Raw genomic sequence first — 16,247 nt, forward strand, 5'->3', positions numbered from 1 at the left:
AAATAAAATTTTAAAATTAGCTCTTGGTTTCAAAATATCACAAATATGAAATATTATAAATCTAAGTAAAATGTCAAAGAACCTCAACTATATTTATTTTAAAAAGAACATTAATTTATTTAGTTTTTGTAACTTTTTACGTGAAATTGAGAATTAAGAAATAATACCAAAATATTATAACATTTTTTAATCAAGAATTTTTCTTCTTTTTCACTTGTCTTTTGTAATCACTTTAAGGGGTATCTCTTTTCAAGTTTCATCAGTAGTCCACAAACATTCACGCATCCCATTGGCCCTGGTATCTTTTTCCATTGTCGATATGTCTTGGTGGAATTGTTTGCCATGTTTGTCACATACTTCACTGCAGTTGGCAGGAAAAAAATCAAGATGAGAGAAGAAGAAAGTGAACGTTAAGGGTGTCGTTCTTATATATTGTCGAAATATTTTTATTTTATTGTTTATTCTCTTGTCATTTTTGTTTTTATTTTATCTATTTCTGTACGCACGATGTTTTTAAAATTGTAAAATATTATTATTATTATTATATTTTTTTTTTTTATTGTATATATGTTATGGCAGCACTGTGTTGGCGGTAGGCACGCTATATAAAGTGTGAGGGGCTGGCAACGTCCCATTTTCTGGTTCCTGATGTTTGAGGAAAGAACGATTTTTCATGACTGCTGTGTGCATAGGGGTGAACAGTCTTCCTTCTCTTTGTGTGTGTGGAAGTTCCTGGTTTTGGTAATCCGTTTCCATCGGAGGGAGAAATCGGAGATACGATATAAGATTTAGACAAGCGAATCGGTTGCTGGTTTATAACCTCACGGAGCAAATAGTTTTTTTTTTATTTGAACCGATTGGATTTGTTCAACTCTTTGTCTTCTCGCCGAAGGACTTTTGTTTTGTGAACCGCCTTGTGCTACGTGTGCCAACTTTGTGGAGACGTTGACGTTGTATATAAAATTTTTGGTACATAAAGTTAGTTCTAAGTGTATTTCTCGTTTGTCTCCATTCTTTCGTGGTAATCAAACACCCACACCTGTGATCTTCAACCCTAAGGATCTTCGCAATCCCACAAGGGACATATTGTAACCCATCTGCTGATACTTTTGTAGAAGATTGTTTACAAGCTCATCATAATTTTCACATTTCCTGTTGCCTAAAATAATCATGAACAACTCCTCTAAAAGATTCTCATGCCTCCTTTTCAAAGCCCTTTATTGTCCTTTGTCTCGCCTTTCTGCGAAATGTGACACCTCTGACTCAGCTTTGTTTACAACTTAATGACCTTGAGAACAGCTGGTTTTCTCTTTCCCGGGACTTTTAGATATAACCTTTGGAATAAGACAACTCTAAAGTAGGGTGAATACTAGCAATCTGTATATTTGTAAATTTTTTGCAAATTTATTTATTTTTATTGCAATTTGCGACCCCCCCACTTAATTAAACTTATATATAAAAAAATCTATTAATTAAAAAATTAAACTATTGAATGTCATTTTTGACATCAGAAAGTAGCTTTAAATAACTTTACCAACATAAAATCTGTGCACTAGAACTTTAGAACGTTGAATTCAATTTGATTAAAAATAATCCCTTAAAAATCAATTATGTAGCATAAATCAACAATTTGAGCTAACTATTACTTCTAAGTTCTGTAATTAGATTCAGCAAATTGAAAACTATAGTTAAAGTACATTTTCATGTAAAAGGCAATTTTAATGTAGACCAGTGTTACATATGCTCATTAGCATTAACTTGACTTCACAATTTGTTAAAAAAACTTGTCCATCTTGGTTTATTTTGATGCCATCTTTCTGCTTTTCAAATACAACAACCACTTGGTATTAGCAATGTCATATAGGGGTACAGTCTATTCTTTTATGTTGAAATTCATCAGGAAAGTCTTCATGACTTGGAAGGACTCAATGGCTTCACTAAATTTCGGCACTACACTTGGACCAGCATCAGAATGTTCAGTAGATGGCCTCTCTTCAATTGTATCAGTCTTCTGACTTTCTTCATACAATTTTTCTATTGTACAGTACATATCAGAGATGTAACAAGTGCATCATCGAACTCTTCAACTTCCCAGAAACATCCAAATATTAATTAAATGTTGAAAAAACACAAAATTTACAATAGATGGGGCTAGAAAAAAATCTGTTATTTTGAGTTATAGATCTACTAAAAGTAGGAAAAATTACATTGATTTGGCAGGACCTGGGTAAAAATCCAATATTTTAGGTTAAATTAAATAGTCTGGGGCTGTTACTGGGACTTCAGGGTGATTTTACAAATATTGCTTTCTTGGTTTTTGGGATAGTAGAGCAACACAAAATTGTTTTAACGTAAAAGAATGGCCTCAGAGAGATGAATTTATTTCAGGTCAAGGTAATGTAAAGGATATACCCAAAAAGTCTTGTTTCCTCCACTGCACATAAAACTTAGATTAATAAAACCCTTCATCAAAGCACTGGCTAAAGAAGGCACTGCTAAAAAAATATGTTTAAGGTATTCAAAAATACCTTAAACAGATTTTTTTAAAACTAAATGATGATAAGCTTAAGGAAGGAATATTTGTTGGAAATCAAATCAAAAAATTACTGCAGGATGCACAGCTTGCTCAAAAACTCTTTTAAAGCAGTTGGAACATAGTTTTGGGCAACAGAAAACTATAAGAGAATTACTGAAAACTACAATAAAATGGGTTATAGGATGTCCCTTAAACTACACTTCTTACATTTGCATATAAATTTTTCCCTGAAAATTTGGGTGCTCTCAGTGATGGGCAAGGAGAGAAGTTCCACCAAGATCAATGGTATCAAGGCAGATGAGATCCTGGATTGATGGGATAAAGAACAAGCAATATTGTCCTATATCACTTTTTCTCAATATGGAATATAAATTAAAATCAATATTTACAAAAAAGTTATTGACAGTATATTGAGCATAAATGTAATTTTACATATATTTTTGAAAATAAAACAATTTTTCAGTTTGATTGGGCTACAATTTAAAAAACTAGTAGACTAAATTTTCACTGTCATAAATAACACTTAAGTTAAACCTGGTAACCGGAGTGGTTTTGTTACAGGATAGCTAATGTTTTCGAGGCCCCTTCTGGGCTCTTCTTCAGGCTTTTTGTGTAAATAATAAGTCGGACGTTGAGAATTGAATATTTTTCCTTTGAAAAGTTTACCATTCGAATCACCACACGCACAAACCTTCCAGCAGATTTAAAAACGAAACGAGCGATGTTTTGTGTAAAGCGCATGCGCTCCGTACTAATGTTGGAAATTTTTTTAAATGTTATTATCTAGCTGTATCTGCCATGCTGTTGAAAGGGCCATCTATTCTTTAAAATTGATGCACATGGTGTAGTGTCCTGCTCTAAATATCTCCATAGCATCCAATCATTTGAGATGTTCAGGGGGGTGGTGGCGAGGATAATGTGCTCCACATCAAAGTCCGCTGTGATGTCCTGATCGGTCACATACGTTGAGAGAGCCGTTGTAGTTCTGTTGTGCTGTATGTCAGCCTTATGTTCTTTAATTCTTATCTCCAATGTACATTTGGTGGAGCCAATATGGAGATATTTAGAGCAGGACGCAACACCACATGCATCAGTTTTAAAGACGAGATGGCCCTTTCAACAATGTGGCAGATCCTGCTAGATAATAAAATTTTAAAAAATTTCCAACATTCTTAAAACAGATGCTTTATAGACCCCTATACACAGGCTTACCATATTTATTTTTTCCCAAACTGAGACAAAAAAAAATGACTAGTTAATGATTCAATTTATTATTTTTAAAAAGGGATATTGTTTTTTCAATGCATCTATGAATGTACAGTTTTTTTTCAGCATTTTGAATTAAATGGGTTTCCATCTCTAAAAAAACAAAGAAATAAAATTAATAATAATAATGTATTTTTTAATGTTGACAATGAAGAGATCTAATCATTACAAGGTAAACCAGGGCAAAACATCAAACTAACCGGGACTTTGGGACAAGCTTTAAAACTGGGATGTAAGTAAGTCTACCTAAACATCCACTATAATGTCAGTCTCATAAATTTTTTTTTATTTAATATAGTCTAGTATGCTATTCACGCCAAAGTAATATTAATACAAAGTGAACTCACTGTGTACAGTGTTACCAAATATTTTTCTTCCGAGCACTTTCGACGAATGTATTTCTGTCGTCTTCAGGCGAATAAAAGATTTTTATATCGAACATGAACATTTGAAAAGAAGAACACACACAAAATTTAAATGAAAAATGGTTTTTGCACAACATTCGATATGAATCCACTACGATTTTGAAATACATACAATGTTGCAAATGTGATGTAATACGGCGCATGCGTGGTGCTGTTTCCTGTCAATAGTGTGACAGATGATGTAAATTGCCGTTTAATCATTTGTATAGGGCAATCCATACATTGTGCAGTTCCAGAATAGGTGCGTTGCATGTTTCCAACGTTGTTATATATAGCGACTCCCATATAAAGAGGAGCTTTTGGTCGTTGCAAGTCCTGAGTATAGTAGTGAGCCCATAACGGATTGTAATTCATGTCACACACCCTTCTTGCGAGTTCAGTATTGCGCCTTCCTTTTGCCACATCATCTTGGTGTTCGGTCAAGCGAGTAGCCAACATTCTTGCTGTGGCCCCAATGTATCTCGTATTAATTCCCATTACAGGATTTTCCAATGGGTAACAATTCAAAGCACTAATTTTATCTTTACCAAAGAAAAACTCCTCAGGAAAACATTTGATTGCTATGTAAATTGTCATAACTTTTTCTTGGCACAATTTTTACATCTCAGATGTTTTTGTTTGAGTTAACTCTTTCAATGGTGCCTCTATTGTTGATGTTCTTTTGACCTTGTGGTGATGGTGTTTTAACATTCATTCAGAATTTTAATTTCAAAAATATAATTAATACATTTTGTTATAAATGTAGTGATTCTTTAAATTAAATTTTGAATCTTTATAAGTATCCCTATATTCCTTGTGAAATAGTGGCTTGAACTTGAATTAAATGTATTTGGAGATTAAAGATAATTTTAATTATAATAAAATTGTCAAAAAAAATTTGATTAAGTTTAATAAAAAAAATCTATTATTATTAATGCTCATCTGAGTTGTTGTTTATATATTTTATTCTTATTTTGTATTGATGTAGAAAGGGGTTGATAAATTAAATCTGAATTTGGAAAGAACTTTAGTAGCTACAATCAAAAAATGATTGACAAGTACTGTTAAGTTTTTATACTTAATAACAGTAATTCAATATTAGTTTGTTCTGTTTTAACCTAGATGTAATAAATTGATAAAATTTATTCTGTCAATTTTAAAAGTTGGATTTTATTATAAATCCAATGTTTAAAATAGATATTATTCTAATTTAACATAAAAAAAAAGTTTTATTTTTATCACACAATTTGCAATTTGTTATATTTTAGCAATAATAAATACAATATTTTTATAATTATTATTAATGTTCATATTTTGTTAATATAGGAGAGAATCTGCAACAGCAGCAAGTTCTAGAAGATATGAAAAATAAAATTATTTTTATGGTATTACAATTTATTTCATTCTGTTATTTGAAATTTCTGTATACAGTAGAACCCCAATTATCCAAGTAAATGTGAACCAGTGCCTCCTTGGATAACTGAAAACTTAGATAAAACAGACAAATAAGGTCATTTCAAATTAAAAATTATGAATTAAATAATTAAGAAAATTCTCGAAGAAACCACTCTGCCCAGAGTGGGACTCAAACCTGCAACTGCCGATTATCATGCAGATGCATTGCTAATTTCACTACCCGAGCCTTTGAGGTAGTATAACTGTGCAACTGGAAGCTTGGGTAGTGTAACTGGCAGCACATCTGCACAGTAAAAATTATGAATATAATGGATTTTTATGGTATTACCTTTAAGCTTCTTTTTATACCTTAGTGAGTGTAATATGAAAAACATTTTTTACATTGTTTTTATACTGTTAATACAGTATAGTAAAAAATGTTTTTCAAAGGATGACAAAATGAATTCAGCCATTGATGTGACAAAAATATAAGATTAACATTTATATAGTTTCACACAAGTTCATTATTATAACATATACAACTAGGAAACACATTAATTTCAAAGTGTACATAAACCACTGCTACAGTTCTGACTCAAATAGTTCCACATTCTCTTCAAACATTGAGTTTCCATACCCAACTGCAATTTGACACCATTTTGTGTTTACATTCATTCCACTATGGATTGACACAACTTTTACCAGAGAGCACTGTCCTTTCTTTCTCTCTCCAAAACCAAAGTCACAACTTTGAATCCAATAAATCATTCTCAAACTTTGAATCTAACATTCTAAACTAACCATTTATTTCCCTAACTTCTCTTCAAATTTTCACTTGTGTTTCCACTCTTGTTCTGTGTTCAACTCTCTGAACACTTTATAATTTAAATCTTAAATTTACTTAAATGGAATTGTACAAGATTGCTTCTTGATCCTAACAAATACAGACAAAAATTTAAGAATAAAAATATGTATTATCAAAACATCATACTCAGAACACTTTATAGATTTGCAGCCGTGTTTATTAGGTACTAACGAACGTTTTCGGTCGTATTTAACGACCTTCTTCAGGAAATATCAAAAAATCAAACACAAGGACAATTTGCAGTAACAAACAAGCATTTGGAACATTTTTAAAAATATTCTAAAGAGAGCTTTAGAATATTTTTTAAAAACGTTCCAAATGCTTGTTTGTTACTGCAAATTGTCCTTGTGTTTGATTTTTTGATATTTCCTGAAGAAGGTCGTTAAATACGACCGAAAACGTTCGTTAGTACCTAATAAACACAGCTGCAAATCTGTAAGGTGTTCTGAGTATGTTGTTTTGATAAGTTATGCAGTCTACGATGAATATGTATTATTTTAGCTACACTGTAATATGAACAGTTTGTCTTATATTGAAGTTGGCTCACCAGTGGCTAAGTGATAAAACTCCTGAACATTGGTAGTTGGTTGTGGGTTTGTGCTTAACCAGCAGTCTGGCTGCATGGATTTTCCAGGTTTTCTTCATGTTTGTAACAGCTAAACATGGGTCAATTTTCCATAGAAGGTCCTCTTGCTAGACATTCTTTCTTGGCAGATTGTCCATGTGTTGTGTTGCTATATCCTGTCAAACCACATCAAAGTTTAAATGGGTAACAGAAACAAAAATAACTTTGTACAAAAGTACTTTTATTTGTACTTTATAAGTTCAAATTATTTTGTTTTATAGCAGTTTCTCCCTTTGCTGCAATGTTCTGCAGGTGCCTCAGTACAGTGGAAATTAAATTTATTACAGTAATTATACACTTTGTGTATTCATGACAAAGCTTTTCTGAATAATAGAAAAACATTGTGTTAATTTACAGGTTTGCCTCAGATAATATGTAACCTCAATTAATTGGGACTCAGATAATCAAGGTTTTACTGTATATATAACTATTTCTATATACAATGGTACCTCGGTATACGTCTGCTTTAGAATACGTCCTGTTTGGACGAAACAAATTTTGCTCGGTATACGACTTTTGTTCAGTATACGACTTAATTCAATTATACATATCATCTATGAACAAGTAGCACTATCGGTGTACTAGACCAGACTAGACGTTCGCAGTGCCACAGTCTATAACTTTGTTAAATTTCTTCTGATTTTAATTTGTATGTAAAACTTTATTATTTTTATTAATCATGAATTGCAAAAAGGCAAATGAAAAGCAACAGAAAACTAAAAAAAATGACTAGAATCACAATGGAACTGAAAAAAGAGATTGTTGAGAAATATGAAGGTGGCATGCGTGTTCGAGATTTAGCTGTTGCTTACTGTATTCCGAGAACGACGATATCGACAATCATGAAAAATAAAGACATTATTAAATCTGCTAACGTTGCAAAAGGGGTTAAATCAATTTCTAAACAAAGATCGGAGACATCAGATTGTGTTGAGAAATTGCTTTTGCTTTGGATAACTGAAAAACAATGTGCCGGCGACAGCATATCAGAAGCAATTATTTGCGATTATTACTGTAATAACTTTAAAAATCTATAATAAAATTTATTTTTTTATTAATGTGCTCAAACAGTGTTTCAATTATTTTACAACCCCATTAATATACCATATCAAGAGGAGTTTTTTTTTACATAAGAACAGATTAATTGTTTTTACATTACTTCTTATGGGAAAGGTTGGTTTGGCATACGTCCTATTCGGTATAAGTCCAACCATCAGGAACGGATTAAGGTCGTATACCGAGGTTCCACTGTATATACTGTATATATATAATAAATTTATTTTTAAAATTAAAAGATGATAATTTAAAAATAACTGAAAGTTTTAGTATATACTGTATTATTAATTATTTTAACTTTTCTGATTTCAAATGTAATATACAAATACATTCCTTTTATCTTGTTTCCATATCCATGAACAATAATATAATTGCAAATACAAATAAAAGAATCTTGATATAAAACCTCACAGTTTTGAATAATTAATTTATTTATAATTTATGTTGGACTGAACATTTGGCATTATTTGATATTCAGATATATTTGGCCAGAAAATAAGTTTTTAGAATTTGGCTGGATACTAAATACCTGTATTTGATTGAAAACATTGAGGACCTGTATTTGATATTCAACCAAATAATCTCATTTTAGTTGAGAGAAAAGGAAGAAAAAGATATAAAACATAGAATGTAAAGAAAATTTAAAAACTCAGATATTTAAAAATACAGTAGAGCATCGATTATCCACGTTCTAGTCGGCAAATTCAAATGTCCACTAGTGATGTGGCGCTACAATATTTGGTTACGTCTTGGCTACTTTAATATTATTTTTGTTAAATTTTTGCATGTTTTAGCTGGCAGCACTGGCTCGACCATGAAAGGGAGGCTAGTATTTAAACCAGGACTAATACACTATACTAATAATGTATTTTTTCATACTTTTCAGTTATCTGACTTTTCAGTTATCCGACCAACCCCAGTCCCCAATTAAGTCGGATAATCGATGCTCTACTGTACTATTATTCCTTTCCAAAACAAATATAACTTTAAAAAATAAATGATCTTGTTTAAATATTAATTATTAATAATTGTAATTCATGAATGATAAATTGCAATTAGGGATTGCAATCCAGCAGTGTTTTTAATCCAGCTGGATTTTTGCTGGATTAACATCATTCTAGCTGGATCCAGCGCAGATGTATTTTTGGTGCAATAAAGTGTTATCTATCTATCTATCCAGCAATTTATGGTTTTTTTTTTAAAGAAATAAAACATTTTTTGAAATACTTAAGCAGCTTTTATTATTTAGACTGGTCACTATAAATCAGTAAAACTTCTTACACATTTAGGTAGTAAACTTAACTTTGGTTCGGTTTAACACTTGAGATAGAGATAATTAACTTTAAATGTTTACTTAGATTATAATTATGATGTATTCTTTAAGTTAAATAATAGCAAAGGTAATTCTACTAATTAATTTATATTAATATATTATTATAATGTGAGGACGGATAATTAGTGGCTAAGTGGGTATCAGTCTTACCAGTTTTCTTATATAGGCTCTACATATTAGTCTGTAGTAATTTATAACTAATTTAATTATTCGTGTTAGTAAAATAGTGAGTAAGTAATTAGTAGTAGTCTAGTAGTTAGTTATTATTATCACAATCATGAATCACATACATTCATATCATAACATATCTAAGATACTGATAGTCATTAATTTATTTAACTAACTAGATAGTCTCAGTTTCTCACTAATTTTCACAATAAAATTGCCTAGCCTAGCCCACTAACCACTTATAGAATTAAAGTTAAAAACTCATACTTAATAGAATTAGAGTAGAAGTTATAAAATATTAGCCTTGTCTTGAATAAAATATTATAAAGGATTAAATAAAATTAAATCAATCACTTCTGTTATTTTTTTTACTTTTCTGGAAATAGGATCTCAAGAAACAAATGGTATTGATAGTGTTGTCTCCCAACCTACTTCTTAATGAACTGCATATATATCCCGCTGTGGAGAAAGCTCTGTCTCTACATTAGTTGGTTTCAAGGTCGTCAAATAATCATAAATTGTCCCGTCACGTGATTCATTGATGTCACAACTAACCGTAAATTAGAATAATGCACCAGGACTAGGAGAGGAATTACTTATTTTATTTAGCTAGAGTGGAAAGTCAACTGGCAATTAGATCGGCAGAGGTAAAAGGGTGGGTGGTGCGGTATAGAGAGGGGGTGTAGCACGTGCTGCACTGAATGGCAACGTCAACTCTCACCGTAGAGCATTAGTGCATGTAGCAAAGCAGCAACACTGACAACGTAGACTTTTGCACCATTATTTAGAAAGTTAATTGAGTATTTGCAAATCCACAGCACTGGATCCAGCACCTGGTACTGGATCCAGCAGGCTGAAGAATGCACTGGATCAAGCTGGATTGCTGGATGAGGGATCCAGCAATTGCAATCCCTAATTGCAATGAAGGAACAATAATACTTCTGCATTCATAAAAAAGTAAACAATTTTTGTTAGTTGTAATTTATACTTTCTTTTAATACAATACTTCTAGCATCTCTGAACATATTGTACTGTACTGTACATTTACTAAACACTTACTACTTGGTAGCACTATCAAAAAAAGTCTGGCCTCAATGTTAAGATTTAATTTTCAGCTTTTCATTACATAATTAATAATAATTTTAAAAAATAAACACAGTCGACTCTGCATAAGTTGACATCCGGATAACTCGACAGTCGTTGGTTACGTAGTCAGTTTTCTGTGGTCCCGGCCAACTTACATAGGCAATAATGTTATTAATGTTAAAAAACTCAGTTTACTCGACATCGTTTAATTCGTCACCACTAGATAAATCAACATACTTTTTCTGTTTCACACTTTTTAGATGTCTGATAAGTCAACTCCCCTCCTGAAAAAATGAGTTCACACCGTACAATAAGTCGTGTGGTGTGAACTCATTTGTCAGGAGGAAGTCGACTTATCAGAATTCTAAAAAGTGTGAAACAGAAAAAGTATGTTGATTTATCCAGTGGTGATGAATTAAACGATGTCAAGTAAACCGAGTTTTTTAACATTAATAACATTATTGCCTATGTAAGTCGGCTGGGACCACAGAAAACTGACTAATTAACCTACGATGTCGAGTTATTCGGGTGTCGACTTATGCAGAGTCGACTGTATTTTGTTCTATCCCTTTGTTTTGTATAACATGGATTTGCATAACACTACTTTTTCAGAACCTAACTGCTAAGTTATGCGGGAGATATCCCTATGTAACTGTAGAATTTTTTCCTTTCATCTTATTGATACTCATTTTTCACACAGATTCTACTTATTTATTTTCATTCAACTTTAATTCTATAGTTTCATTTCAATATCTTTATCATGTTAAATTTTTGATTCTAAGTAATGAAATTTATTGCACATTCATATTGAATATTTTCAAAATTGTGTTTGCTTTTTATTTTACTTTTTTTTTGTTTACTAGAAAATTTATTCTGAATATATTTTATTTAATTTTATTCTGAAAATTGTTATATATTAATAGTTTGAATTAACTAGATTCTTAAATTGTTTCAATTTTAAGATATGATAAGGGAAGCAAACATTCTCCATAAGAAAAATGACGTGTGTATAAACTGGAACTGTAATATTCAAAGAAATGAAACTTATATGCGATTTCCAGCAAACAAGTAACAATTTACTGGTCAAATGTTTTCGGTCACAATCTATCTGCCCTCATGAGGAAAGAATACAAAAAACAGTTCTATCGTTCAAACATTACCATATTCCAATTTTTTTAACTTTCAAAATGATGTTCAATCTACTATTTCATCAACAGCAGTTTCAATTATCTGCAGTTTGAAAAATTGGAAACATTCAAATTTTGCATGCATTTTCTTTACCTGGGCAGTGTCGTGAATTATCCCTTTGTCTTTATCTAGTTTCCTCTCCTGCTCACACAGACATGCTATAACATTCACAGAACAAACAATATTCATGCATGTGGTATTGTTATAAATACTGTACAGTGCTTTATATAAATTATTTTCCTTAATTTGAGTATATAATTTTTTAATTAAACTGTACTATATGTGTATATGTTAAAAAATACATTATATAGGATTTATTATTCTCCATGGTTTCAAGCATCTGTGGGGTGTCTTCTAACCTATTCCTTGTCAATGTAGGAAAATACTGAATACCGTAGATATTATTTAAAATGAAACTATTCTTTTTCGATATACAGTAGAGCATCATTTATCCAAAAACCAGTCAACCAAAGCGTCAGTTAACCGAAAGCTTTTCTGTCGGACTGTGTCGTGCCGAATCGAACGCTTTTGATACTGGATTAACTTCTAAAGTATATTTTTTTAATTTTTTTATTTTTCGATATATTTATTTTGTTTATACAAAATAAAGAAATAATTTTTAACAATACAATAGACTCAATTATTATTATAAAAATGTTTGTTAGGCTTAAAATCAACGAAAATTCAAACGAAGCGATACACAACGGAGAAAAATTTCAACATCGGATAGGTTAATATATTTTTTCGTACATAATCAGTTATCCGAACAACCCGAGTCCCCAATTGATTCAGATAAACGATGCTCTACTGTAAATAGAATGAAGAAAGTGGATAGTTTATTTATCACTATTATAAAGATCAACAACTGCCGAATTATCGGGCTAGCAAATGGCTATAGTAATATTAATAATTAAAGTTAATTTGCTACTAGAGCCGGCAAGGCGTATATATATATATATATATACGCCTTGCCGGGTTTGCGATGGCCGGTTGAGTGCCTTTGGGAAGACGTGGGCAATTAATGTGTCCCCAGCCGGCATTGTAATGACCGTTGATGGTGGTACGGTAATCTTATATCAACTGGAAGGGAAGATCGGAGCGAAGGTCCGGGTAGCGTAACTGGTAACGTGTCTGCACGGATAGCAGAAGTTGCGGGTTCGAATCCCGCTTCGGGCCGATTCTTTTCTTCCAGTTAGGCCTAAATTTATTTAAATTATTTAATTAAAATTCTAATTATTAAATTTAGCAAGAGATGGCGCCTAACGCCTAACTCTAGTAGCAAATTAACTTTAATTATTAATATTGCTATAGCCATTTGCTAGCCCGATAATTCGGCAGTTGTTGATCTTTATATGTAACGGGTTAGTTGTTGTTTATTTATATCACTATTATGTTGGGTATAGTGAGTTATGCTCGGTTGACACCAGTTGCTGTGTACTATGCTGGACCAGAGTCAAAGCATAGCAACCAAAACAAGCCAAAATTAATTGTGTCAGTGTGTATGTCTGTATTCAGGAATTTTTTAACAATATGACATGTATTCAATATAGTGGCATTCTATAGTATGATGTATGTGTTTCTATTCAATTGTAATGTGCCCAGGCTTTTGTGTACTGTGTGTGGTATGACACCTGTAGAGGAGAGAACGACAGGTACTGTACAGTAAGCACGCTATCCATCCTCCACAGATGCCTTATTTCCTGGACGAGTTCTGTGTACTTGCTGACTTTTTCAGTGCATGCGTTTTGTACATTGTGAGTGTTTGGAATGGATGTGTCTATAATGTATGTGATTTTATTGTGTTTGTCAATGAGTGTGATGTCTGATCTGTTGTGATAAATTGTTTTATCTGTGATTATGGCTCTGTCGTAGTACATTTTGTGCGTGTTGTTTTCTAATAGTGTCTGTGGAATGTATTTGTAGTATAGTTCATGAATGTCTACTAATTTGTGTTTGTTTGCAAGCTCTTGATGTATTATATTTGCTACTTGATTATGTCTATGTAAATAATCTGTCTGTGCAACTGAAAGTGATGTGTTGTATAGTTTCTGGAATGATGTGACATTTTCTGCATGTGTCATTTGTGAGTGTTTATCTTTGAGTATGTATTTTCTATAGTTTCTAGTATTTATGACCTGATCCTGTATGGCAATCATGAAGCCTTCTGTCTTTCCAAAGAGGCATCCCCGAGCTAACCAGCTGTTTGACACAGTTTTGTCAAGTTGTTGTTGTTGTTATTATTATTATTGTTACTACACATATATATAAAAGTTTTCACAACTTATAAATTAATATATTTTTAATAGGTACAAGAAGCAAACATGTTGAAATTAGAATTTGAGCAGAGTAGTGAAAATTATGAAAGGCTTGCTGATGCCTACAGTCTGAGTTCAGTTTTAGATAGTTTGCAAGTTGCTACAATGGAAGCTGAAGAAGAATCTGATAAAATTGCAGACCATTTTCTAAATGGTAAATATGTTTAAAAGATCATTGTACATTCTAGTCTACTTAACAGAGCATTAGATAAGGTAGCAATTTGTTTAAAAGAGCACTTTCCCAAGTTTCTGATTTTCTCTCCTATGTTGTGGTAGTACACCATTATTTTTTTATTTTATATATTACAGATATATACAAGAAGACCTATATATTTTTATATTTTCTTCCTTTGTTCTCGGTTCTTTTGTCTGTCAATTTCTAGAAACTTCTTCTTCTAGAAACAATTTCTAGAAAGTATGGGTGGTGAGTGACCTACTTCGAACACAAAAGAAAGGGGGTAACCCTGAGGGCAAAAGTAAGGATGGATAAGCCACTTTTAGCTGGGACGTCGAAAGAAGATGCATCATAGTGTTCTCCAGACTGTTTTAGCATCGGTTGGAAAGATAGAAAGAGATGTTAAGCTAAGACCATAATTCGAGAAGACTGAATATTTTGATATCAGGACTTCTGAAAGGTTATAGGAAAGTTTTTTGATTGAGTTATACTTACGTCATTTTCATCAACCAAGAAAGATATATTTCGGCCACTACCACCACGAGTGTCAACCATTTTGGGGTACCCTTCTTGTCTTACACTATCGATCTACCTGTCCTATTTTTTTTCCCAGTTATTTTTTTCTTTTTTTAAGTTCTTTAGATATAAGTTCTCTTTGTACCATGCTAGATTATTATAGACCAATTTTTTTGTCATGGGAATTGCATTAACAGTTCTGCCTGTGTGTGTGGGTTAATTGTGTGTATAAGAATACAAACATACCACGAGGAGTATCGGAATCTGTAAGAATCCTGCTAATTGTAAAGACCGCAGGTGAAATAAAAGAACGTTTCTTTTGTATTATTTGTTCCTCTCTTTGTTAGATCACAGTCACCACGTGCGTAGTACAACAATGTTTTACATTAATATCTTTGTCTATGGAATGGGTGCTATCTTTATTAGATAATACATGAATGGTGGCAAAGCAGTCAGTCAGGCTGGAGATGTCATTATCACTAAAGTTTATGTTGCAAAACTCTATTGCTTTAAACACAGCAAACATCATAGCCTGAAGCCTGAACACCCTAGGTGTAGAACATAAGCATCATGATTAACTTCATTGGTTTGTTCGATGAAACCGTGTCTCGTTCTATAATTCAGGCTTAGTAAGCACTAGTGTTGTGTTGTGTTCCAAAGACACTTGGCAAGATTTTTCATCAAATATCTTTATTTAGTTTAGTCGATACGGTACATTATTTTGTACACGTTTCGGGCTTTGCCCCTCTTCACTCAACTATAATGCAGTATATATTTTTTATCTATTACAGTAGAGAGAACTTACATAAAAAATGAGTATACGAACGATAGATAGATGTACAGTACCTTTTGGTTACTCTTCGTATAATTTAAAATCTTGTAAAAACTGTCTTAATCCTTTTGTGGATAAACCAGTATACATTACAATTTAAAAAATTATGACTGTAAAAATACATTACAACTGTAAAAACTAAAAATATATTACAACTGTAAAAATTTTGAGCTGTTTCCACCCCCTTTTCCTCTTCACCCCTTTTTTGATGTTTGCGCTGGTATTGTTAGTGTTGCCACGTATGGCATTCTCCACCTTGTGGTTGATTTTTTATCAAAATCTATTCTGCAAAAATTATTTTTTGAAAGATTGCTTTTTGCAGAAAATTTTTTTTTAATTTACAATATATTGAGCCAGTTTTCATTTATTTTAAGACTTAAGTTTTTATTTATACTGTCTTTACTTTTTATGATTTCTATGGTTTCTTTAAACTTCCTGTTTATGTTGATTTTTCTTTATGCAGTGTCTTTGAAACACAACACAACAC

General features: G+C 31.9%; 1 protein-coding gene across 2 annotated transcripts in view; it reads left to right on the plus strand.

Moving 5' to 3' along the window:
- Nucleotides 1–16,247, plus strand: part of Vsp37A (Vacuolar protein sorting 37A) — a 121,323-nt gene that overhangs the window by 85,703 nt on the left and 19,373 nt on the right. For both annotated transcript variants that reach the window (XM_067278446.1, XM_067278448.1), the window contains 2 exons: nucleotides 5,533–5,591; nucleotides 14,229–14,391. In XM_067278446.1, coding sequence (XP_067134547.1) covers nucleotides 5,533–5,591; nucleotides 14,229–14,391 — 222 coding nt within the window. The remainder of the gene's footprint in view (nucleotides 1–5,532; nucleotides 5,592–14,228; nucleotides 14,392–16,247) is intronic.

Source organism: Centruroides vittatus, unplaced genomic scaffold (genome assembly GCF_030686945.1).
Source record: "Centruroides vittatus isolate TY-2023 unplaced genomic scaffold, ASM3068694v2 contig_8, whole genome shotgun sequence".
Classification (NCBI taxonomy): domain Eukaryota; kingdom Metazoa; phylum Arthropoda; class Arachnida; order Scorpiones; family Buthidae; genus Centruroides; species Centruroides vittatus.